General features: G+C 40.1%; 3 protein-coding genes across 6 annotated transcripts; 1 reads left to right on the top strand and 2 right to left on the bottom strand.

The window, feature by feature from the left end:
* Positions 1-936: 936 nt before the first annotated feature.
* Positions 937-7,692, bottom strand: zdhhc11 (zinc finger DHHC-type containing 11). The gene is made up of 11 exons (XM_035164294.2): positions 7,421-7,692; positions 6,281-6,501; positions 5,248-5,426; positions 5,029-5,130; positions 4,821-4,945; positions 4,545-4,700; positions 4,337-4,455; positions 4,203-4,252; positions 3,888-3,951; positions 3,731-3,809; positions 937-3,445 (listed from the first exon to the last, which is right to left on the bottom strand). The coding sequence occupies exons 2-11, from the start codon at positions 6,497-6,499 to the stop codon at positions 3,309-3,311; spliced, it is 1,230 nt and encodes a 409-aa protein (XP_035020185.2). The 5' UTR covers positions 6,500-6,501; positions 7,421-7,692; the 3' UTR covers positions 937-3,308.
* A 486-nt stretch (positions 7,693-8,178) lies between these two features.
* brd9 (bromodomain containing 9) lies at positions 8,179-14,084 on the bottom strand. Of its 4 annotated transcripts, none has more exons than XM_035164289.2 (18): positions 13,917-14,084; positions 13,746-13,751; positions 13,201-13,421; positions 12,998-13,123; positions 12,775-12,904; positions 12,583-12,640; positions 11,703-11,847; positions 11,480-11,590; positions 11,102-11,286; positions 10,848-10,980; positions 10,538-10,613; positions 10,319-10,414; positions 10,076-10,208; positions 9,849-9,960; positions 9,660-9,716; positions 9,467-9,572; positions 8,598-8,768; positions 8,179-8,476 (listed from the first exon to the last, which is right to left on the bottom strand). In XM_035164289.2, the coding sequence occupies exons 1-18, from the start codon at positions 13,963-13,965 to the stop codon at positions 8,376-8,378; spliced, it is 2,016 nt and encodes a 671-aa protein (XP_035020180.1). In that variant the 5' UTR covers positions 13,966-14,084; the 3' UTR covers positions 8,179-8,375. The 4 variants fall into 4 exon arrangements, with proteins under 4 accessions (XP_035020180.1, XP_035020182.1, XP_035020181.1 ...); XM_035164291.2 differs by having other exon boundaries at positions 11,102-11,223; XM_035164290.2 differs by lacking the exon at positions 13,746-13,751 and having other exon boundaries at positions 13,917-14,083.
* Positions 14,050-20,171, top strand: trip13 (thyroid hormone receptor interactor 13). The gene is made up of 14 exons (XM_035164293.1): positions 14,050-14,224; positions 14,439-14,522; positions 16,284-16,443; positions 16,566-16,692; positions 17,110-17,165; positions 17,277-17,367; positions 17,463-17,535; positions 17,623-17,686; positions 17,795-17,881; positions 18,066-18,172; positions 18,271-18,424; positions 18,852-18,964; positions 19,086-19,155; positions 19,238-20,171. The coding sequence occupies exons 2-14, from the start codon at positions 14,449-14,451 to the stop codon at positions 19,331-19,333; spliced, it is 1,272 nt and encodes a 423-aa protein (XP_035020184.1). The 5' UTR covers positions 14,050-14,224; positions 14,439-14,448; the 3' UTR covers positions 19,334-20,171.
* The last annotated feature ends 4,036 nt before the right edge of the window (positions 20,172-24,207 follow it).

The raw sequence follows: 24,207 nt of genomic DNA, 5'->3' as shown, positions 1-24,207 counted from the left end.
TCTGGAGGTTGCGCGATGTAAACAAAGGGAGGTGGAGGGGTTTCTGTGCACGGATCACCGCAGCTTCATTAATTAACAACCAGTGAAAGGGCACGGGCATCAGAGTCACACACACACACACAGAAAACCAATAAAAACTGAATATTTTAAAGATTTGAGTTCATCCTGATCCTGGATGTCTTGAGGCTGCTGGTGGATTGGACTGTAAGTGACCTGAGAGCAATAGAGACTTTATATTATAATGATAAACTCTGTATTGGCAAAACACATTTTTAAAATCCTCTCAAACATGTACACAATTCTGCCCTATGGACGTGGATGGTTTCATGTGCACGGATCATTGCAGCTTCATTAATAAACAACCAGTGCACGAGCATCAGAGTCACACACACACACACACACACACACACACACACACACACAACACACACACACACACACACACACACACACACACACACACCACACACACACACACACACAGACAGAACCAATAAAAACAGAATCTTTCTAAGTTTTAAGTCTTGAGTTCATCCTGATCACTAATTAGAGACTTTATATAATAACGAGAAACTCTCTATTGGCGAAACACGTTTAAAAAATCCCCTCAAAAATATACACAATTCTGCCCAATGGACCTGACTCCTCTGATGTCCAGCACACTCATGTGTTACACAACCGGTGGCAGCCTAATGTCTGGATGTGGATGGACATTATGTAACCCCATAGCCACCCTCATGGTTCGAATGATAAAGGAGTAGCAGACTGACACACGTGCAACTCAAAGACAGAGGGACAGTGGTGAATACACGATGCTCATGAGCGAAGAGAAAAAGGCTCAGATCTGTGACAGAGCTCATCGTGATGAGAGCAGACTGGTGTAAACACTCGATGACATAATATTCTTGAGCAAGAATTCAATTGCGCCACACTGTGGTGAGGAGTAGGTTCACAAAAGTCACTTTACTATCACAGTCAACAGTTGAACAGTCTCTGTGCCACTTTTGTGAAATCAGCTTTTGCAATAAAACCTGTACAGAAACAAATAAACAGTTCTTCTATGGATACCAAACATTTAAAACACATAATACATTGGTGTAAGGTCATGAGGCAAATCCTTTCTCTGATCCTTTTCCTTCCTCCAGTTTCTCATGATTTATTGACATAGAAAAATAAATAGATAGGGGAAATACTTACTATTTAAACATCTCTTTTAGTTGTGTGATTGCAACATGGATTAATAGTCTTATTTTGTTATTTCATACTGATAAACTTCTCTGTTTGTTTTTGATGTTACTCCCACATATTTGCCTCTGAGACAAATAATTAATAAGGAGAGAGATTATATCTTACAAACAGTAGTATGGACAGACCAAGACTTGTGACAAAACAATACAATACAATACAATACAATACAATACAATACAATACAATACAATACAATACAATATAATACAATACAATACAGTGGTTATAGCAGGTACAGCACTGGTGTAAATAACACAATCAGCGATGGTGTTTTATTAACGGATTTGGTTTCAGCGAGCCGGGTGTTGTGCATGAGGACTCGCCGTCTCACTGTCAGGGCTTCCTAAAACACCGCAACCACAACAGGGAACAGAACTGAGCTTTCTGATGTGCTGTGAAATAAAGGCCCATCAGGCCCCTGTCAAGTAATTCAAGCCATGATAAGAAATGGCCGAACAATAGATTTCTCCCCTATAAAGTCTATGTAGGAGGAAGAGACTGGCTCCATTAAATTAGCACATGACAGGTAGTTCTCTCTGAAATAAACAGATGAAACCTAAACCACCCAGACATACGCTTGTTAAACAATCAACTTAAAAACACAAGTCTTCCAGTGTCTACAGCCCTCCGGTGGTGAAAATATGTGACGGCTTACAAACACTAACAGCGCTAAACACTAAAACTAACAATTTGTGTCTCAAAGGCTCAAATCCAATTGATAGATAAATAAAAGTATAATTCATGTACAGCGATGCTAGGATCACTCACTGTGAAGGTTTCTTTACACTGGCTCCAATCACATTAAGGCCACAGGTTAGGAAAAAAAACATTTTAGGAGTCTCTATATGTGATATAACAGAGCAGTTGTTCTTACGGACACAATAAGTAGAAATATACTTTGACAGTCTCCTGGATGTGATATCTGTTGTTAAACAGGTTGTTTTGCCAACTGAAACACAGTGGACATGTCTTACAAGCTAAGTCGTTCTTGTTTATTTTCTTTGGGTAATTATTGTTAGTCCTGGTTGTGTATTCACCAAATCCTTATCTTTTAGACAAATCCTGCTGCCCAGTAACACGTCTTAACTACCCCATTAAAATAACTGTGAATCACTCTGCTCTCAAACTGCTTTAGTTAGTGTGTTATATAAAAAACAATGGTTAAGATTGTTTGCCAGAATAGCATTTTACTTTAAAGTGCATGAGGATATACTTTAGTTAAAAGTAGTTTAGCAACACACAGAGACTTTTTTTTAGCTGAACATGCTCAGCAGCTATGGGCAAACAAATGTTTTGAGGTAAATTCAACCAGTAAATACCTGTTTATCTTAGAATATATAGACAGAAACCAGGAATACCCACAATCTGGATATGGTTGGTTGTCAATGTGTGGTAAAGAAGCTAAAGAAGAAAAATAATGTAGAAAATATGGTCTGTTTATATAATTTACTATCAAATTCAGCCATAAAAAAAAAGACACGAAGCCCTGATGGGTTTGTGATATCGACAGTTAACCGAAAGCTGAACTGCTGCCTCATTTTCAAACTTCTATCTGATCCACTACATGAGTTAGAAGGTGTGTTTTGTCATGTCAGGTTCTCTCTTTGGTCTCCAGATAAAATGACAGGGTGTAAATGCCTTGATGAAACCCATCTGGCTCAGAATATGAACAGTAAACTCAAGTATTATGTTTCAGCTTTTCAGGAAGATAAATTGTTCCTACGCATTGTTGTGTCTATGTGACTCAGGTTGAATATAAGTGTATGTGAGCTGGACTTTCTGACTTTCTGACTGAAGTCAGTGACATAAAAACAGGCTTTAAATAATTCATCTGACATTAAAACACAGTGTAGATAAAAACACAAGAACAGGTCCACAATTGTCCACTAGTTGAAAATAAAAAAAACTGTATCAAACTGTGAGGTGAGGTCCATGATGTCCTCTGTCCATGTCAACGATGTGTCCATGACGCTCAGTTTCATGATGCAAAGATTCATAATACATGGTCCCTGAAAGCAGCGTATCATCGTTCCCTGCTGTTCATCACACGTCAGTTCCTATCACGTACCGTCTGGAGTCATAACTGAGCTGCCCAGAGGGTCCTGCACCACAGGAACACTGTCCACAGACTGCACACTGGGGCTCTGAGCATCTTCCTCAGCACTAGGCCTCCAGCATTTGATGTCATTTATTTCCCCTTTTTTACACAGGAAACAAGACAGGAATAAGGATTACTTACAAGCTGCGTGAGCTAATGTTCTTTATAAATGTATATAAATGAGCTTCACTGAAAAAAGTCCTATGATCTGTGTGTAAAAGCTCTGTATGCACAAAGACATTCCTAGTATTAATACCGTAAAATATGTTTGTTAAACTCACTGATTTGTCTTGTAAGACATTTATATTTCTTTTCCTCTATATTTGTAACTAAGATGGACATAAGACATATTTAAGATGGGGATGAGTGCAATCCAGTACTTACTTTCTGTCTTCTCTGTGGGGCTTTCTGTTCCATAATGAAAACTATTCTCCTTCTCTGTTGATGTCTTGAGGTTTTCCAGCTGTTTCAAAGACACGTTTAAATGCTATATCACCCATTTAGTGCATGAAATACCATTTGGAAAGTCATATGTCCTTACCTCTGTACATATGGACCCGGGAATTCTGCTGCTAAGTGGAACTCCATCATCAAATTTGCAGGTACTACAGAAAAAAAAAAAGTCTTGAGCATTTCTCTCCACAAAATAAGCTTCAACAATAGTTTCAGATTACACTTTTCCAACGTGCGTGGGCCAGTTGATGATTACACTTTTTTTTCATGGATGTATGTTTGTAAATTAGGTGTGTCCTGTAATCCCAAGAAGGGATGTGCCAAATGCATTGACATGACAGAGAAATACTAAATGTAGGTATGTTAAATGTGTGTAACAAGAACTGTAAGGAATTAGTTTTACCTTGAACTCTGTGATAATGCAGGCTCACAGTCAATTGAGCGATCTTGGTTCTGTAAAAGATGAAAAAACACGTTTTTACAGACATTAAGAAATAAGCAAGTGATCAACAGTGAGAAGCAAAGAGCAGGTCTCACCTCTGGGTCATTGTTATGAGTTTTGGCATCATGGGATTGTCCTGCTTCATTGTCTATGATTCTAGCTTCTTTCTGGCGCTGCATCTTTACATAATCATAGGTGCTTATTCCTTTAGAAACTGTACAGACAAACAGAGGGAAACTATGAGCTCGAATGAATGGGGAGAAAGAGATTTATCAAATGTACATTTGAATGATTGTGACTCACAGAGGTAAAAGTGAAAACCCAGCAGATGACAGAGCAGCAGCAGGCAGACGATGCAAAGCATCACTGTTATAAAGGCCAATATGAGGAGACCAGCTGAACTAGTCTTTATGGGTGCTAATGGTATAAACACCAGCCAGGTCCCATTCCCCAGCAAACCTGTGGAAACACACACACAATGCTTTTAATGATGCAAATAACAGAAAGGAAATATTCAAATATGTTCCTGTGCCTTGGATTTAGTCAGATAAACAAAGTTCAAAGGTTGTGGTGACTCACTACCAAACTGTGGAGCAGTTCTTAGAGTGTTTGGGTCCAGGTAATGCTGAATAAAGATGAAGAAGATGACAACAACGAGCAGGAAGGACCCCATCGTAGCAGAGGACAGTGCCACAAAGAAGCACCTGCAGGCAGTAAACAAAACCAGGTGTTGTATGTATATACAGGAACACGCCACATTTCATAGGGGATGTCAAAATAGTCTTACCAGTAGTTTCTCCCACCCACGCAGTTGTTCAGCCATTTGCAATGGTGATCAAAGTCTTCCACACATTTGTTGCAAACACCACAGTGTTTCACTTTGGGGCCACTACATGAAGACAGATGAAGATTTACACCCTTAAAACACTTTTCTTTACAATTCATATTCTTACTGACTTGAAAAGTTATATGTCATTAAAGTGTGCAGCTTTCAGTGAATACATACACCTTGACATCACATAGATAACAGTGCAGGTCCTGGATGACATGCTGCTGGTTTTTCCGATCAAAAAGTGGCTTTGGGCTGGAGTAGCTCTGTTTGGCCCGGACGCTGGCGTCCGCTGGGTCTATAGTGACGGCAGCAATGTGCGTGAAAAGGTGCACGATAAATGCTATGCCCGTGAGCTATACAAAACTAGAGTCAAGAAAAATAATACTAATAATAGAACAGCAGTAGAAAGGCAATCAGTCGAGCTCATAACTCTGCCAAGGCCCAACAGTCCCCTTATAAAACCACGTTTAAATACCCCATTTGGCGCACACTCTTAAATATCAGGCCCCTAAACATGTTTTTTTTTTCATCAAGATCCATGAATCATTCCCTGGGAAATCTGTGAAAATGTGGAAAAAAACCCTATCTCACAATCTTTTTAATTTGTTTAATTCCTGGATCTGGACCCTGATCCGGATCCATACCAGAATTTAGTGGGTTCTTCCCTGACTGATAGTTCATACTTCCACCAAGGGTCATGGTCATCCAGTAGTTTGTGTGCTTACTAACAAACAAATGCAGATTAAAACATCACTTCCTTGGCGGAGATTAAAAAAATACTTATATAAATGTGAAATTAAGTCAAATTAAAATTGAACCAGAAACTACAAACTATCGCCCACAAGTGGATCTTTTGTGTCAGAAATAAAGTCAGATCTGAAGAAGTCAACTGTTTTTATGGCTGAGTAAAGCTTGGGTTAAATAAACTAGTGTTTTCACATCACGCAGCATTCAACATGTGACAAAAGCCCCAGTGATTATGTCTACTGGGCATAATGGAGACCACAGAAACAGAGACAGAGTCATGTCTGGTGTGACTGAAGCCCATACACTGAGCCCACACAACAGCATCCTTGTCTTATGAAGCAGCGGCACAAAGAAAACCACAGCAGGGGATAATGTCTGCTCCATATTCAGCTCTGAAAGAGCCTCTGCTACACACTCAGCTACAGTAACAGCCAGGTCTCAGCTGCGTGTTAAAGGATACGGAGTAGAGCACATGGTTCCACGGCAGAGGAAGAAGAGGGATGTAGATGCCGAATCCGACTATGGCAAAGAAGCTGTACACCAACCAGCCGACCACTTGGAAGGCCTGAGGGGGCCACGACCACCCGTTCATCCTGGGAAGTTTGGAGGGGACCAGGTCGTTCCGGCTGCTGCCCCGCATGGGAGATGTGCGTCTTCGACTCTCACTGAAGCAGCTCATCTCTAGACAGGTGCCAGAAAACAACAAGACATAAGAGAAGAGACACAGCCTGGAGAGTCTGTCCCTCCAGCCATCGTCCACACCCCCAATTATATGAGTCGGTGTAGCTGCAGCAAAGCGTGTGACCACATTTGCTGGGGAAATGAGTTAGGAAAATGAGCTGAGTGTTAATGATAGTGACTTTGAGCCAGACGTACCTTTAACATATAGAGCAGTGTTAATCTACACTCACAATGATTGAATACGGTGAATACAGAGCAAACACCTTTACAATCTGTTACAACAAAAGAAATGATCAAATGACCTTAAAGAGGATAGGATGAATGGCTGGCCTTTTGTGTTATTATTCTTAGAGGGGCGCATCCTATAACCTGGCAACTGTGTATACAATGATAAAGGCAGTAGGAGGGTCTCTTATTAATCAAGGCACCAGTAAATATAAATAAAGACGAGGAGGATGTCACACACAACTGAAAGAAAACAGCGGATTCTCAGTAGAAAAAGGCATTGAAACATCCTAGTCTCTGCTAAAATGCCTTGTAATCACATGTTTTGCTTTTGACCTGATGTCTTACACAACCCTTGAGCTGCACTCAAACTCACTTCTTATATGGCCTACAAACCAGTCGAATATATAACGTGTATCGATGTTAAAATCAATTAATAGCCTAATGCACTAGGCCTGAGTGAACTCCAAGTAAAAAGAGGAATAAACTTTTACAGCTAAAGCTACTAGTTAAATGTGAAATGAATTATTGTTTTTTAAAGTGGTTCACCTCTATATATGTTTAATCCACACAGAGACCATGGCTTAGAATAAACAATGCAAATCACGTCAATAATAAACCTATTGTTATAATAAGGAAAACAGGTTTGCGTGAAGTTTTTGTTTTGTATGAGGAACACAGAGGATTTACTTACTTTCTCCGGTGAAAGGACGCGATGTTTAGATCAAATAAAAAAATGTTCCTCTTACAAAACAAACGCAGATTTCCACCGCTTGATTCTCCTCGATTAGTTCGTCGACCGAGCAGGTGCTTTAAAAAACAGTAGATTTCCCATGATCGACAAACACAAACCTTAGGAATAAAGTGAATCGGATAAAAAAAACTGTGTAAAAACGGACGAACTCGCTCATCGTCCTCGTTTCTCCTGAGGACGCGAGTCAGAAGTTGAAGAATCAACTCACTCAGCAGGTCTGAACAGCGCTATGGAAACCGTGCGGCCGCGCATGCGCACTGCAGCCCTGCTCGACACTGACTGATCACTAAGGCTCTTCACTGACTGACAACACAGCTCGTCTGCCAAACTCTCACGTTCTTCTCCTTCAGCCCAGGAGAATAAAAGCTAGGACCCAAATACCCAGTGCTTTGTTTACACCGGCAACACGCAGGAAGTGCAAACACAGATAAGCCCCTATGGCACTTCTGCTTTCTAACAGCCCCTATTTTAATGGTTAACTTTTCTCTCCAAGTTATTCATGTTACATTATACAGCTTTTTTTTCTCTCTTTCACTTCCCTATCCCTGTGACATCCTTCAAAAATCTGAAACCTCAGGAGTCAGCAGTGCATCTTGAGTTGCAGCTGGACGACCTTACATCATCTCGCCGCAAATGTATTCGTGGTCGTCAGTTTCTGCATTCGGTGGTGTCCAAAAAACAAACTCGTAAACCGCACATTTATAAATACAGGTGCAATCGTTTATTTTTCAGATGCAAAAGAAACATACAATTACACTACAAACAGTCTGTACAATCATATTCAGTCTGTAAAACAGATTAGGGGCTCCTGCTGTCTCCACAGTGTTTAGACAGTCCAACAGAGCAGAGTGCTGTTAACACCCGGGTAAGAAAACGGCAGTGTGTGTGTGTGCGGTCAGCTGTTGGCAGAGCTCTCTGGCTCCGGAGATTGAAGGAACTCATAGGGATCGTGAACCATTTCTGACTGGTCCCCAACACCCAGGTGTGATGGGCTCCCTTTGGATAAAAGAAAACATGGTTCTTAGGGGGCTGATGTTACTGTTGAGTGGAAGGCAATAAAAATGTTGCAGGAAAGCTCACCGAGGTGCTGAGCAACATATGATCAATGGAAGTTTACCTAGGTGGTGCTGGTCCCTCTCAGAGGCATTGGAGAGGGAGGAGAGGTTGGACGAGGGTCTGGAGCCCACTCTGTCCACCTGAGCCTCCTGGAACTCCTGCAGGAGTTTGTCTGCATCGTTAAAATCCTGCTGGCCCTCCTCATTCCCCGGCTCCTTTTTCACCGTTTTACCTGATTAAAAAAAGATAAGACGACGATCACTATAGGAAATGAACTGAATGGAGAACTAAAAGATGCATGTATACAAGTTTTTATATGCAGATCTTTTGATCATTAATATGTGTTATTTCAATACAGGGTGTGATGACTCCTAAGGCACTAATTAGCTGAAAGAATCTTTTCACATTGTCAGTAGAGAAATTTGCTTTTCAGTTTGACCATTAACTGTAAATAAAGACGGTCGTTGCATCTCCACTTGCTCCCACTGGAAAAAAATGAATAAAAATATTCTCAATGAGAGTGCTGTCATCTTGCACTGGTGACTTTTCACCCTGGTTTTTTTATTGAATCAAATAATATACTTAAACCAAATGTATCATTAAAATGAATACCTGAAAAGTCACCAGTGATAAAAAACAACTTAAATGACAGAAACCCTCTTTGGAAATAATTAAATTGGTATGTATTTTAGCTTTTTAGTTTGGCCCATGTCCTATTTGCTCACATGGAGGGGGGAGGGATTTATGACTTTTATTACAGCCAGCCACCGGGGGCCTAACAAAATGACATGGCTTCACTTTTGGATGCTTTCCCCCTTTTATGGTCATAACTCTGTGACTATTATCCTAACTCCATTACTAGCTTAATTATGGGACTGGATTAATAATGTGTATGTAAATGCAGCCTAAATGTTGACCGAAGATAATCACCCAATGAGTTAAGCATGGAAATATCCAGGGACATATCAGGATAGCTCTTCATTGACATGAAGTCCAGGACTGAGCCGCTATCTCCCAAGCCAGTGCCATCTGCCATCTGAAGGAAAACACACTGAGTTAGTCAGTCAGTCAAGACAGTAAATGCTGCTTAGTGCAATGTTGTGTTTTATAAGCCACAGCATACCTGTATATCACAAATGTTGGATTTGGTTTCATCAGGTTTAAGCATCATGTTTCTTTTCTGAAACATAAAAGAAGTATAATTTACACAAAAAGAAACTACATGTCTCTTTGAAATCTTACTGAGAGTGGGTGATGGATGTATCAGATTTTGATAATCTGTGTAAATTGCTTAAGTCCAAATATTATATACCAGCCGGATCTGATTGACAGCTGGAGTGTGATCGTCTGCGGTCATCTTGTCCAAAAGACCATCAACCCAATGCTTAGTGGCATTTCCACAGCCCTTGACAAACTCCTGTATACTTCATAGTCATAAAAAAACAAAAGAAACAAAATGACAAGCTGAAAGTGAAGACACTTTCGTCTCTACAGAAGTTAAGACTCAAGTCTTACCTAAGACAAAAAAAAATCCCTTACCTCAAAGCACATTGTACCCCTGTGTCATCTCCATAGGCTGAATAGAGCATGTCCACCTCATCAGGCAGCAGGTCTGGATAGACGGAGTTCTTCTGAAGGCTCTGGGTGTTGTAGGCACTGCTCAGGAAGGTCACTACACGGAGCAACATCAATTATAAGCCATAGACTGTGTGCCAATATTTATTGTTGTTACTTGAGAGTTTAAGTGAAATACATGTATCAAATAAAAGAGTGCACTTTCACCTTTGTGTCTCCTGTCATCTTTGAAACCTAACGTTGTTAATCCAGGCAGAAGTTTATTTGACAGAGAACTCAGGTCCACTTTATGAGTCTCCTCTTCTGCAAAAAACAAGACAAAATGCTTCATAAACAAATTTTACTCATTATACTAATATTGTGAAGATCATGGGACAACATTGTGTTTTGAAAGATATTTAAAAGACCAGCAAAATGAAAGCAAACCTTCAGCCTCAGGATCAAGCTGATTTACAACAGTATATAAAAGAGAACCATCTGATTCTTTGCGCAGGTGCCCCATCTGGAAAAACAGACGAGAGACAATATATTGTCATGCACATAATAATGATAATAAAAACATATATAATCACATACACACATATTGATGTAATCAAAACTTGGAAAAATCCTCCTCATCCAATACGAGTGTGAATGTCCTACTACTACTTCACCATTATCTCATAAAATACCCCCATAACTGGTAGACACACTTTGTAAGAATTAAAGTGTATACACAATAAGTGAGTTTGAAAACCTTGGAGTTTGGCATGTATCGGTTGATGCGATCACGGGCTTCATCTGCAGAGTGTTCAACCAGAGCCAGGACATGCTCCTCTGCTGTGCTGTCAGTCAAGCTGCAAGCATTTCCCTCTTGTTCATACAGGTAACTATGAAAAACAGACAATGGTAGCAGATCATTACACTGACAGGATGCTGTATCACAAAGCCTCAGTAGCCGAGTACAGAAAAAAATTCCCACTTAATTGAGATGTTACAAATAAGTTATACCTGACTTCCTTCATGTCTTTGACCGGTTGCTTCTTGGACTTCTTTGCTGATTCCACTGGGATGGGGATAATCTCCGGGGGAGTTTCATCAGCGGTTAGGTCTTCATCTCCTAAAATGGCTGCCTGCAGGGTGAAATCCATGTCTTGCATGAAAGACATGCTGCGTTTAAGAACTAACAGACGCTCCTGTACACAGAGCAAAGGAGAAGAGAAGGAAACAACTTAACTTGAACTGCCTGATAGGAAATGTAAAGGCAAGAAAAGATAAAGGGATGAAAAAGACAGTAGGAAATTGTATAGGGAAAATAAGGTTTCTAATACTACATACACTATAGTAGGGGAAACGTGTTTTGGCCTTTCGTCTATATAATCTCATTACCTTGCTCATCATCTTGAATCCTGTATGGAGCAGTTTCTTGGCAGCCTTATAGTACACAGTCTCTGGTCGGTTGTAAACCATTGCATTGTCACACATCAGTTTAAAGTCCCCCTGAAGGTCAAAAGGTTTGCAAACATGTACGAGTTAAAACACTGTTTACATACACAGCAATCTTAAAGTTGATGATGCTCTCGAAATAAATTAAGAAATAAATATACTTCACCTTGAATTCGGTTACTGTGTTGTACTCATTGTTTAAAATCTTGTCTTTAATGGTGCTGAAGTCCATAGGATGTTTGATGATCGTTGAGTAACCAGGAGCAATCGCATCTGTTACAGGAAATGAGAAGAATCCATGGGGGTCTTTCCTGGAAAGACAAGTGATGCACCAGTGTTATTCAATAGCAGATTTTGGATTTGTTTAGACTTGTCTTTTTATGCGGAAGTTTTCATGATCCGTCAGGTCACTATGATCAATATGTATAGATTTTTCTCATGCTGTTATTTGGCACACAAGAAGAAATAATGCAACCCTTTCCCTTTTTGCAATGTATAGTAAATACATCAGCAAAACTTTCCACAGCAGAACTCAACTCTTAAAAAGAATAGTGTCCAATAAAAGTTCCCATCATGTCACGCCTACTCAAACAGACAGACGGAAAGTCTACGGACAACAAATGCAAATTTTGCTGTTGAATGTTATGAAAATCAATCAGGGGTTTGTCCGCATTAGACAAAGTATGTGCTCAAATTAACTGCCCAAATGAATCATTGGACATGTTGCATGTGAAGACGAAATTATGACCTGAAAGCGGTGTAAAAAGAAAGCGCAATGTCCAAAGTGGGAGGGTTTTATGTTCTGAGCAGCATTTAATGGGAATATGAACATTAATTCAAGACATTTATTATGAATAAGTTCCTGATAGTGTTTGATTAACAGGAAAAGGTATACCCCCAAAACACCAGGATTCATTCTCAGTGACTAGTGTTAGCATATCAGCTTTATGGATGAACCTCTTTATGAATCTTAACTCTTAAAAACAACGACAGAGGGCCGACATTACACATGTTTGCATAAATTACAGTAAATTTGCCTTTCTCACCTCTGCAGCTGACGTAAGAAGTGCTCCAGCAGTTGTTGACGTGGTGTGCACTCATTCTCTGTGGTGGCAAAAACGCAAATACAAAAACCTTTTAGATTTACGACCGGAAAATTGCTGAACTGTCAAGTGATGAGATGTAATGTGTACCTCCCATAGGAATCGGATATTATGCCAGTGGACAGGTTGTCTTACCTTGTTGTGTCCTGCATGCTCTGACCGGTCTGTCTCCCTGCTGCTCGACGTCCACCTTCACATTGGGTTGAAACTCGTCCACTTCAGACTCTATTTCAAACCTCTCTTTCTTTTTCTTCTTCTCCTCAGGCTGATGAGAAACATATAGGAGGTTAGTGATGAGACAAAGTTGCCATTGAAAATGTAATGGTCTTATTCTCAGGCTTAAATAAAGTTTACTCACCTCTAAAGCGATAGTTATAGCCTTTGACAATGTAAAAGGCTCAACGGCGACACCAGTGTTGACGGTAGCCGCAGCTGCTGCCTCGGATTCATTGTGCTCTCGCTCCCTCTTCTTCCTCTTTTCCTCCTGTGTAACGAAAGGTCGTTTTAAAATACAGCACCAATCTATTTCTCAGGTGGATGAATGTTCTTCTGTTAACAAACCTTTCGCCGCCGTCTCTCGTCGTCGTTCACATACTTGTCTTTATCCTTCTCAGACTTCTTTTTCTTCTTCTTCTTCTTCTCTTTGTGGCGCTCTCGCTCATGGTCCGATCTGTCATCATAGTAGCTGGAGTCGTGGCCCGACCCGGAGAGCTCGGTTACCTCGCTTCCTCCAACTTTGAGCACGAGCTTTAGGGGCTTCTCGAGAGCCTTGTCCTCATAGTCTGCAATCAGAACAAACAAGACGGAAGCTGAGACAGGAATCAATGGAAGGAGTTGGCAAGCTTATGGAGACAACGTAAACATTGTTATGATAGGAGTACTATGAGTTAAGTGTCGTAGTACTTAAAAAGCTAAATAGATGGCATAATATTGCAAAATCTTTTAAGTCTGTAATAAACCTTATACTTCATGTTGTGTGACTGGGTTGTGTTCTACTGTGTTGTTTTGTTGACAAACATCTCGTTGGTGCTTGACTGATTATGTGATTAAACACAAGCTAAATAACATCTAAAATATGATATATGGTAAATAACTAGTTTCCTTACCCCCATCTCAACATCGCACCCAGAAAACAAACAGAAATATACATTATAACAGGAAATGTAACTGCAGCAGAACATTGTATCGACAGGCTAGGCTGAGAAAGCTAACACACAGCTAGCTGGAACAAAAGAGTTTTGTCAAAAGAGCTGATGGTAAAAGGTGCATTCAGGTACCGTCTACTGTTCTCCACTCGGGTTTGTGTTTCTTGTGTTTTTTCCCCATGTCTCCGTGTGGCTATCTGGTGTTTCAATCCAGTGATGAGCGACGGTTGCCAGCGTCGCACTAAAAACAAATCTTTGCAGGAATTGCCAGCTGCAGCCGGAAGTGCTTCCTCCGGCCCAGCGATGTGTTTCCGGTTTAAAGAAACAGCGCGGTGAATTCAACAAGCTGTCGGCTGTGTGACCCACCTGACAGCTTCCACCGGGGGTCGTTCAACACGACTGGGGTTCCTGTCACTAACCAGCCGGGCAACGTGAAGCTCGTAAGTTATAGTTTCCATTTTACTCACGAGGAAAAACTGTCCGGGAGAGGCGTTGACGTTAGCATGCTATGTTAGCTAGCTACAACTTCACCCACTCACTCAGCTGACGAACATTAAAAAAGTTCGTTTTGGTTCAGCAGATGTTTTTCAGCTGAAGTTTTGGAGTCTGAACTTTCTGCTGCTGCTGTTAAAGCTCTGGATGTTGTCACTTCAGTTTTACAGTGATGGAGGCGGACAGGATGGAGGTGGCGAGCCAGAAACAAGACATCCATGTGGAGGTCCATGTTAGATCTGACAGGTGGGTGAGCCCAGGTGTTCAAAACAAGTCTGTGATGCTGGTTTAACCTGGACCCTGAACCAGGAGCCTCTGGACGGTACCATGTGATGGATCTGTAGATGTTATAAATCTACTACTCTGTTTAACAGTATCTGCTATAACTAAGGCTGGACACTATAGCCCAAATATTATATCGAGATAAACATTTTCATGTCAGTCAATATCATTTTCACAATAAATTCCACATTATTAGAGAAGTCAGATTATTGCTCCTGAATGAAGGTTTGGGTTTTAATCTCTTCTTTAAGAGCAGTTAATGACAAACACTTTAAAGGTTCAGTGTGTACGATTTAGGTGAAAGGGATCTATACGCAGAAATTAGATATAAAATAATAATAATAAAGTTTTCTTTAACCTAGAATGGCCCCTTTGTATCTAAATACTTTATATTTACATCTGGAGCGGGTCTTCTCTACGGAGGCAGCCATGTTCTTTTTTTTACAGTAGTCCAGACGGGACAAACTAAACACATTTTGAGCTTTTACTACAACTGAAGCCTGTAATGGACATTTACTTAATAACTTCTTAGTTTATGCTTACAGCAGACATTTACATCTAGGGTACAGCTCGACATAAACTTCGTGGTGCACCCACGGTCTAGCATGTGAGCCCATTGTCTATTCATGTCTTGCAGAAGTTGATCCGGAGGTCACCTGAATTCTATAGTGACCTTTGCTGTACTCTGTGGTTGGACTGTGTTTGTCCTTTGTTCAAAGACTCAGCTGACTGACACAACAACCTAACCATACATGATACTATTTCCTCTCCAACACATTTAGGATGCAGCCTATAAGTCCCACACAGAGACACTTAAATATCTCACTTGCAACCTCCACCTTGCCTGTGTGATCCCTTCTGCAGAAAGCTTTTACAAATAAACTTACAAACACAACTTGTCTCATAACCTCGTTCGTTGACCAATTTCCACCACAAGCCTTCCACAGGTTCTCTTTTATGTTGGAAGGGGAGGGTGAGGTGAGGGGTATTCAGCTGCAACATGCAACTTCACCACTAAATTCTACACACTGAGCCTTTAAACACCTTTAAAAACTTGAGGTAGATCAATTATGTGTTATACCTCTTCACTGGGTTTGCACAATGCATAATCATTATAATGATGGTTTGATCTAGTTTAAGATCTCAGTTGTTTTGGTCTCTATTGTGGTCATTGGATTTAAAGTTATTGATTCACAAATAAACTTCAGACAAGGTTTTAATAATCTGCCACAGGAAAACTGTCTTTTCTTGTTAACCAAAGGTCTGATTATTATTTTCTTTTAATAACTCATTTAATGATTGATTGTTCATCAAATAAATGTCCCAATGTTGTGGAAAAGAGTTGTTTCCTGAAGCCCAAGTTAAACAGTGTCACTTAAATTTTGCTTTAACATTATTCAAAGGGGTCGTAAGTTATCTAAATTGTTTCCAATGAATTTAGTCTCAAACAACTAATCGATTGGTCAACCAATCATGGTGTCCGAAGAAATGTTGAACCTGCCATTTAAAGTCAGGGTCAATCAGGATCCCCCCAGGAGGGTAACCCTGTCCTGATCAAACCACAGATCCTACCACTGCAGTAAAGACATACTTGCTGTTAGACAGGTAGAATGAGAATCACTGATATGCTGTATATAATGTAGTAAAAAAATGTCCTGTAAGATTCTTACACAGAAGATCTTTCTTGCATGTTGTCACATGTTTCTGTTGTTGTTCATATTTCAGCACAGCTAAACTGTCTGAGGTGAAGATGCATGTTCTGGCTCTACTGAATCGCCACAGCATAGTTTTTGGAAACTACAGATGGACGGAGTTTGATGAAGACTTTCTCAGGAAACATGTGGAGTCTGTGTCTATAGTTGATATCGAGGAGATGGCAACACAGGTCTGTTATTTGGGTTCTCTTGTCAGTATTTTTTTTTTATTTAGAACTTTTTAAAATAAAGAAATGCTTTGCACTTGTTAATTTATTCTTGTATTTTTTTTCAACTCTGTTTCCTCACTCAGCCCCTTGATCTGACAAGCTGCTCTGTCTCTGTTCACGTCTTCATTCTGAATGAGGATGGACCCAGCACGCTCAGTTTGGAAGAAGATGAAGAGCTTTCAGCAGCCAATCACTGGCTGTTGCCTGCAGGTAACGATCAACACTGAAGGATCCTGCGTTGAATGCAACGGCATGCTGGGAAAATCTTGCTTTACAAATTGTTTACAACAAAATATTTTTAACCAAATACTTCTGTCTCAAGCACAACCCTGTGAAGCTTGAAACCTGACCACAGCCCTGTTACTGTGTCATGGAAACCCTTTATATATATATATATATATATATATATATATATAGGGGTAAAGCATAAATGTAACACCAAAGTTATGATAATAATGATAAACCAGGCCTATATTCACTTTAAATATTATAATTTGCATCTTATATTCATCTCACTTTTGTGTTGCTTGAAAGACCCCATTTACCTTTGGCTGATTAAAATTCAATAATGTCGGACTATTTATCTCGATATTCCCTTGAATGACTTGATCACTGTTTTTGTTACAGCTGAATTCCATGGGATTTGGGAGAGCCTGGTGTATGACAGTGGAGTCAAAACCCAGGTAATTAGATGTATACTCAACTGTATATTGTACGAGCTGAGAGACTAAGTAAATGATTGCATGATTTTCTAATACATACTGTACGGACACTTTCTCATACACTTCTTTCAGCTCCTGGATTATGTCACAACAACAATTTACTTCTCAGACAAAAATGTCAATAGCAACCTGATTTCATGGAACCGCGTTGTTCTGCTCCACGGTAAATAACTTGTAACAGTCCTTTTTATTGAGGTCTTGTCAAAGATGAGGCGTCTAAATTTTATTGATTTTTCCCTTTGTTTATGTCGTATCCAGGACCCCCGGGCACAGGGAAAACGTCACTGTGCAAAGCTCTTGCCCAGAAGCTGTCAATCAGACTGTCAAGTCGGTAAGGTCGTCATTTTATTGAAACTGCTTCAACCACCGCTAATACACCTGCTCTTTACAGTTTAACATGCACTCCTCTCCCCTGCAGGTATTCTTACGGCCAATTTGTCGAGATAAACAGCCACAGTTTATTCTCAAAGTGGTTCTCAGAGGTACACCTGGACTTTTTTTTTGAATGTTTAAATATGATATAATAATCAAAGGATCTTCTTGATTAAACTGATGATATTTTGTTAGTTTATCATGCGTCTTTGTTGCAGAGCGGCAAGCTGGTCACAAAGATGTTTCAAAAGATCCAACAACTGATCGATGACAAAGACGCTCTGGTGTTTGTTCTGATTGATGAGGTAAACATCCACTTGTTTGAAACCATCTTGAAACTGGAACTGGTCTATTCTGAACCTCAGATATTTATGTATTTATAGCATGAGAAAAGATGATTAGTCTTACAATGTTAGTTATTTCTTGTCCAGGGAGGTTTTTGCTGTGACTGATGCTGTTCCTCTATTGAACCTACTTGATTGTGAATAGGTGGAGAGTTTGACAGCAGCAAGGAACGCCAGCCAGGCTGGAACCGAGCCCTCTGACGCCATTCGAGTGGTCAACTCTGTCCTCACTCAGCTGGACCAGATCAAGCGGTCAGAAAGCAAAGCATATGCATGATATTCAAGTCTCTTTCCTTTCCATTTTTGTTTGAATTGATTATTTTGTGTTGACCTTTGGGCTCATATTTCAGACATTCGAACGTTGTGATCTTGACGACCTCCAACGTGACAGAAAAGATTGACTTGGCGTTTGTGGACAGAGCTGACATCAAGCAGTACATTGGACCCCCGTCCGAGAAGGGCATCTACAACATCTACCTCTCCTGCCTCGAAGAGCTGATGAAGGTAATGAGTTTACATCATTTGTCATGTTGTGCTCCCATCAAGTTATGTACATCCATGTTCAATGTTAAAAACAAGACATCAAGACGACTCAGATTCAGAAGACATCAAATACAAAATACATTAAAATGAGTATCCCCAAAATACTATCCATGTATAAAAATACAAACTCCTGAGAAAGTTGTAACAAAGTGCATTCTGCTCACACACTCATCCTCTCATTCAAAGTTTAAAGTACCATGCATGTGTGAAGTGTAATGGCTTCAGGTACAAGACATTCACGAAAATAACCACAAAATAGCGCTGTTAAGCTTTATTTTAATCAGGCTGCAGAAAACAGTCACAAACAACAACAATGCAGAAGCAAAACGTTGGATTAAATATCGTGAGTTTGCGTCTGTGCCTTATGATGTGAATATACTGTATGCAGTGCCAGATCATCTACCCCCGGCAGCAGCTGTTTACCATGTTTGAGCTGGAGACCATGGGGTTTGCTAAGAGCGAGGTGTCTGAACACAGCCTGAACCTGAGGAACTTGGCTCTGTGAGTACAACCTCACTTAATGCAATAGCACCCAAATCTCTGTCCTGTGCTCAGTACATCAAGTGACAGTGAGAAGTGAACCAGCCAGAGGCTACCGTTTTGTTTTTCTTTTCATTTCCAGAAAAAGCAAAGGTTTGAGCGGAAGAGCACTCAGGAAGTTACCGTTTCTGGCCCATGCACTGTTTGTGAGGGTAAGTATTTGATTTTCTCCCACAGAGTGCTCGTGTGAAACAGAGTCGTATTGTTTTATAATGCAGTTTTATTTGCCCGCAGTCACCGACAGTGACTCTCGAGAGGTTTCTAGAGGCTATGGACCGAGCGGTGGATAAACAGATGGAGGAAAAAGCTAATCTGGTCAATGGTTTCTGAAACTCATTACATCGCCTGAAGGCTGGCACATGATTGTTCATGAGCTCAGGATCCCATGCCCTGTTTGTCTGTAGTTCAGAAAAACTAGAACCTTTGTATCTGTTTATTGAGCTGCATTCATTCATTTGGCATCACCGTGTTAAATTTATTAAAGAGTAACAGTATTTAACAAATGTTATACATAACAAGTCTTTATCCAGGTAATTTTGTTGGTGCTAGTACTTTACAAGAGCGACATGAAATGTTTCATGTCACTTTCAGTAAAGGCGGTTTGACAGTTTGGTTCAACATGGAGCACCTGATGCCTGAAATTTCTATGTGCCAATAATTAACTGTTTTCACATTTCCAAGGTGTTGATGTTTTTATGCTTTAACTGTACCGGTGCCTGTAGCAGTGAGTTTCTTAGGGACATTGGCTCAGTCTGCGGATGGTTTTGTTGGAGATATTTCACTGAAAAAGCAGCTTGTCAGACAGAAGTGAATAGTTCCATGGTGGGTCAGAGGCCACAGTGGACAGTAAACCATCAGAACTACAGAAAGTGAAAGATTTAAGTTCCTTTGAGTTTTTTCATGTGGATAAAAGTTTCTGTGCAGGACACCATTGTCTGTTTAATAATGTTAACTGTCTGTTCACCGTGCTTTGTCTTTCCTACACTGTTCATGTCTTTTAAAAAGAGCCGTTTCTCTTTGTCCAAAGTTCAAAGAAAATGTTGATTGTTTTTCGTTTCAGTTCTATATTTATGTTAACAACAAATCCTCTTTAAACTCCAGCCTCATAGGCATATTACAACTTTATTTTGTATATAACATTGTAATAAACAACACTGTTTATACTGTGTGTGTGTGTGTGTGTGTGTGTGTGTGTGTGTGTGTGTGTGTGTGTGTGTGTGTGTGTGTGTGTGTGTGTGTGTGTGTGTGTGTGTGTGCATGCTATTTGGAGATTTTAACAAAGCCCTTGGGCCACCACCTGGGGGCGCACAGATGCTTTTGTAGTTTCACACATGGAAAGTTTTTTATCCAGTGTATTTTATGAGGCACATGACAATCACAATATGAGCAGGGCCGGACAATGCTCACGGAAAAAAACTGATTGAAGATGTGCTTGAGCTTGTCTCATGTAACAGGAGGATAATTTTATCTCAATCTCGCCCAGTAAAACCAAAAAACCTCCACAAATGAAGAATGAAAGTGTGCAAATTGAGAACTTTTGCATCAAACACCATGTTGTTCCTTTATGAGGCAGACCCCTGCCTGGAGACTGAAAGAGTTTCAAGTTGATAATATCTGCAAGTGTGTGTTTGGGGATTGTTGCCACCTATTTTCCCCTAAAGACAAATATTGCAGTTGCATGATCCAGTTTTGAAATGTATGGGTCATATGCAGAGTTTACATGAGCAGATCAGTGGCTCCATTGTTCGTATGAACATGTTTTGCATTCTGTGAATGCTCTGCTGCTTTGCATGTCAGCTGTCGGCTTCAGACAATGTGCCCTTTGTTTGTTGTTGGGCAACAGCTTTTCTTTTTTGCACTCCACCACTTCAAAGGTGGATTCTGTCGGCTGTTCCCTGAATGTGAAAGAAAAGCAAACATTGAATTCATCTTTATCCTCACACTTTATTCTGGCGTAATCACATCTCTGTAGCTTTAAAACCACCTCTGTCGGGTGGTTCATTGAGCACATTTCATGAAAATCTTTTTGAGAATGATTTGACTGGCAGCAGGCTATCATTAAGATCAAGTAAAAGATTTATACTCATCAATTTTAAAGTGCTGGGTTTTACAGAATCCCCAGAAGGGATATCCCCTTCCACATAAAACCATGATTTAATCGTTTTGTTTGTGAATTATCCCTTTAATGCCACAGTATCTTTTACGCCTAATTGTTTGGCACCCACAATTACCATTAGGCAATGAAGTTTTCAGTGGGAGATGCGTCACACGAGGAGGTTTTCCTCTAATCGGATCGATGATCACAAAGTGGAGAGAGAGGGGAAGAAAAAATGGCAGATGGAGAAAAGACAAGTTGTAGAAACGGGGATTGTAAATAAAACCATAATTGCTCTGTCTGGAGGCCTTTTTTTCTTCTCTTCGACTGTAGTGGCTCCAAAAGCAGGCAGCTGTGAAGAGGCAATCAAGACGGAGAGAGGAGAGAAGTCAAAAGCTTTATTGTTACAGGGGTTTTTATCATCGTTTCAAGCTGTTTGAAAATGTCAGAAAAGTCCAAACAAAACAAAAGCCTGATGTTTATCCTCACAACTGTTGTTCAGGTACAGGGCTGAAAGCAATGGAATATGACTGCATGTGCCAACGGTGATTCACACAGGGAGGGGATTCATTTACACACAGACTTACAGGTACTTTAAGAGGAAACGTAACAGAGCTGCACACAAGGACCATGGAAACTACCACTCATTTATCTGAGTATAGAAGTTGCTATGATTTATAAGTGAGATACTGCCATGATTGACACAAGTATTAGAAACACCCTGCATTTTTGTTGCCAGTGTATTGGTCCTCTATGCTCTGCAGAAATAAGATTGAAATCATTAACGTTAAGCTGTCAGGGCTTCTCAGTTCTACATCTGCGTGACGGCCTTTGATGATAAACCAGGACTTTTATCCAAGTGCACGTCTCCCTTTTTGAAGGCAGCTCTCCGCTCCCAGTCTAAACTATCCTGTCAGAAATTGCATGAAAAGTCGTTTCTGCTTTGAGTTCAAAACGTTTTCTGCGTCCCATATGTTTGTCATCCATTTTAAAGCTGGATGTTGGCGAGAGCAGCAGAGGCAGAGAGAGAGTTAGGGCCGTACCTAGTGAGGAAGAGGTAGAATCCTGAGAGCCAGGGCCACATAGGGAAATTGTATTAATTAGGCACGGTGAGAGGGATCAAAAGCAAGCTGCCATCAGCGAGCAATGCAAATGTGGGGCTCGCTGTCAGCCATGGAGCGTGATCTGAGACTCCTGTGTCTGCGCGGAGTCAAATGGCAGACAAATTGACAGGAAGAGTTATAAACCTGCTCTCCGCATTCATCAAGATACGGTTGTGAAAGTGGGACACTGACACGTACAGTAGGCCCACCACTCTCAAATAAAATAAGATGTTCTTCCAGGAGCACGGAGAATACATTTCTCTCATGTTTTTTCCAGGCAGAGCTCCGCTATTAGAGCTAATAAAGAATAAAGATGGGCTGTAATTTCTAACATGACAGCAGCATGTGACTGAGCGAGTGTGCTATTGGCACCAGGCGAATAATAACAGTTTGGGCCTCGATAAAATGCAGGGATCAAAGTAGCATCTGTTCTGGTTTCCAGTACAGTCTGCAGGAGCCGTGTGTTTACAAAACAGCAACATCACATTCATATTTTCACACTAAGCTAATGGTTGTGTAAGTAGATGAATATTCATAGGAGTTGGCCTGGGTCCCTGCAGCCAGGTTCTGTTGTTAGACCCTGCCAAAGGAAACAAACTATAAAACTGCTGAAGAGCTTGTGATCGCCGGTGGGTTCAAGTACACGCTGTTCTTCCCAGTTCTGTTTTATAAACACATGCTTTATCTCCAGTATGCGTTAGTCTGTGTGTAACATTCACACAGTCAGTTACTTAATGTTGTCACCTACTAGCACCTGGAGTGTTTATCGCTACACACACAAGAAATGATGCGGACACTAATTCCTTTAAATCAAAGCATCCGGCATGAGTGATGTTGCTTTTATTCTGTTTCTATGGGATTATATGTGGAGATAGATTTATTAACCATCTAACAATTTAATAACTAATAAGCCTTTACCTGTTGGTGTTTAGTTTGAATGAGAGAAACTTGAGAAATAAAGGCGTCTGCAAACTAATGATTAATAAAATAATGAACGTGTCTTAAGGGTAAATGTGTATCTGCTGGAAAAACCATAAATGGAGTTGAAAGTTGCACCGACAGAGGACGCGGTTTTACATTCAACTACACACGAGCTGCCAAACCAGTATTCATTGTTAAATACAACCTCAATGAAACCGGAAAACAAATGGATGTGCTTTTCAAAATAATGGTACATTTAAAAAAAAAGCATGAAATGACAACATCAGTTGTAACGGAAGCCTAAAATATACTGGTTCCATTGGACTAGGTTGAAATAAAATGGAGGATTAACTAACTATTGACCAACACAAACATTAATTGCAAACAAATATGCGTTTAAACATATGAATATTGTTTTATTTGATAAGTCTTTTGTTCAGTTAAATGAGCTGCTTCTCACATTAAGGAATACAAACATTAGAGGAGAAAATGTCTGCAGCTCAATCTTTAATTTGCAATATTTAACAGTATTACTATTATGTTTGCATTATAAAATAAGGGTATAAATAGTCGAAGGATACAAATCAGTCATGTTAAGGTGTGTTTCCTATTATAAGTCATTGGTTTAAGTAATTTTGAAATTAAATATTGGTTATTGTGAAATGTAATAGTAATACTAATAGTAATATATCAGAGCAGTAAGTCAATATTAAAAACAATTGATTTGCCTGGATTAATGAGCAGGGAAATCTTTCTGTAGCCATGGCAGGGAGAAGACAATAATCTAAAAATCCGTCATTATGGTTAAGTAGATTAATGATGAAATGGATCTAATGCAAGGTTATTATAGTAACCTAAATAGTAACATAGGAACTAAACATAGGCATGAAAGATCATTTGTTTAACCTACAATATGGGCATAAATTCCCTGTTTCAAACTGAACCTGTACTTGAGTGCGCTTAAATCCAACTATTTCATTTAGAATCACTTTATTATTCCATAAATATGCCTCCTTCACACCTCTCCCCACATTCTGACTGGTTTTATTGCTCATTAGCTGGTTGCAGAAATGTCATAAATCAGG

The sequence above is a fragment of the Hippoglossus stenolepis genome, chromosome 8, assembly GCF_022539355.2.
Source record: "Hippoglossus stenolepis isolate QCI-W04-F060 chromosome 8, HSTE1.2, whole genome shotgun sequence".
Lineage (NCBI taxonomy): Eukaryota > Metazoa > Chordata > Actinopteri > Pleuronectiformes > Pleuronectidae > Hippoglossus > Hippoglossus stenolepis.
This window is presented reverse-complemented; position numbering and strand designations above follow the sequence as displayed.

Excerpts from the sequence above, each read along its gene's own strand:
- trip13 (XM_035164293.1), top strand. The coding sequence starts at position 14,449 with ATGGAGGCGGACAGGATGGAGGTGGCGAGCCAGAAACAAGACATCCAT. Across the intron at positions 16,444-16,565 it reads TCGAGGAGATGGCAACACAG|CCCCTTGATCTGACAAGCTG; the intron begins GTCTGTTATTTG and ends TTCCTCACTCAG. Across the intron at positions 17,536-17,622 it reads TCAATCAGACTGTCAAGTCG|GTATTCTTACGGCCAATTTG; the intron begins GTAAGGTCGTCA and ends TCTCCCCTGCAG.
- brd9 (XM_035164289.2), bottom strand. The coding sequence starts at position 13,965 with ATGGGGAAAAAACACAAGAAACACAAACCCGAGTGGAGAACAGTAGAC. Across the intron at positions 10,415-10,537 it reads GCTTGATCCTGAGGCTGAAG|AAGAGGAGACTCATAAAGTG; the intron begins GTTTGCTTTCAT and ends TGTTTTTTGCAG. Across the intron at positions 10,209-10,318 it reads AGATGACAGGAGACACAAAG|TGACCTTCCTGAGCAGTGCC; the intron begins GTGAAAGTGCAC and ends TGCTCCGTGTAG.
- zdhhc11 (XM_035164294.2), bottom strand. The coding sequence starts at position 6,499 with ATGAGCTGCTTCAGTGAGAGTCGAAGACGCACATCTCCCATGCGGGGC. Across the intron at positions 4,946-5,028 it reads GTGGGTGGGAGAAACTACTG|GTGCTTCTTTGTGGCACTGT; the intron begins GTAAGACTATTT and ends TACTGCCTGCAG. Across the intron at positions 4,456-4,544 it reads GGGTTTTCACTTTTACCTCT|TTTCTAAAGGAATAAGCACC; the intron begins GTGAGTCACAAT and ends TTGTCTGTACAG.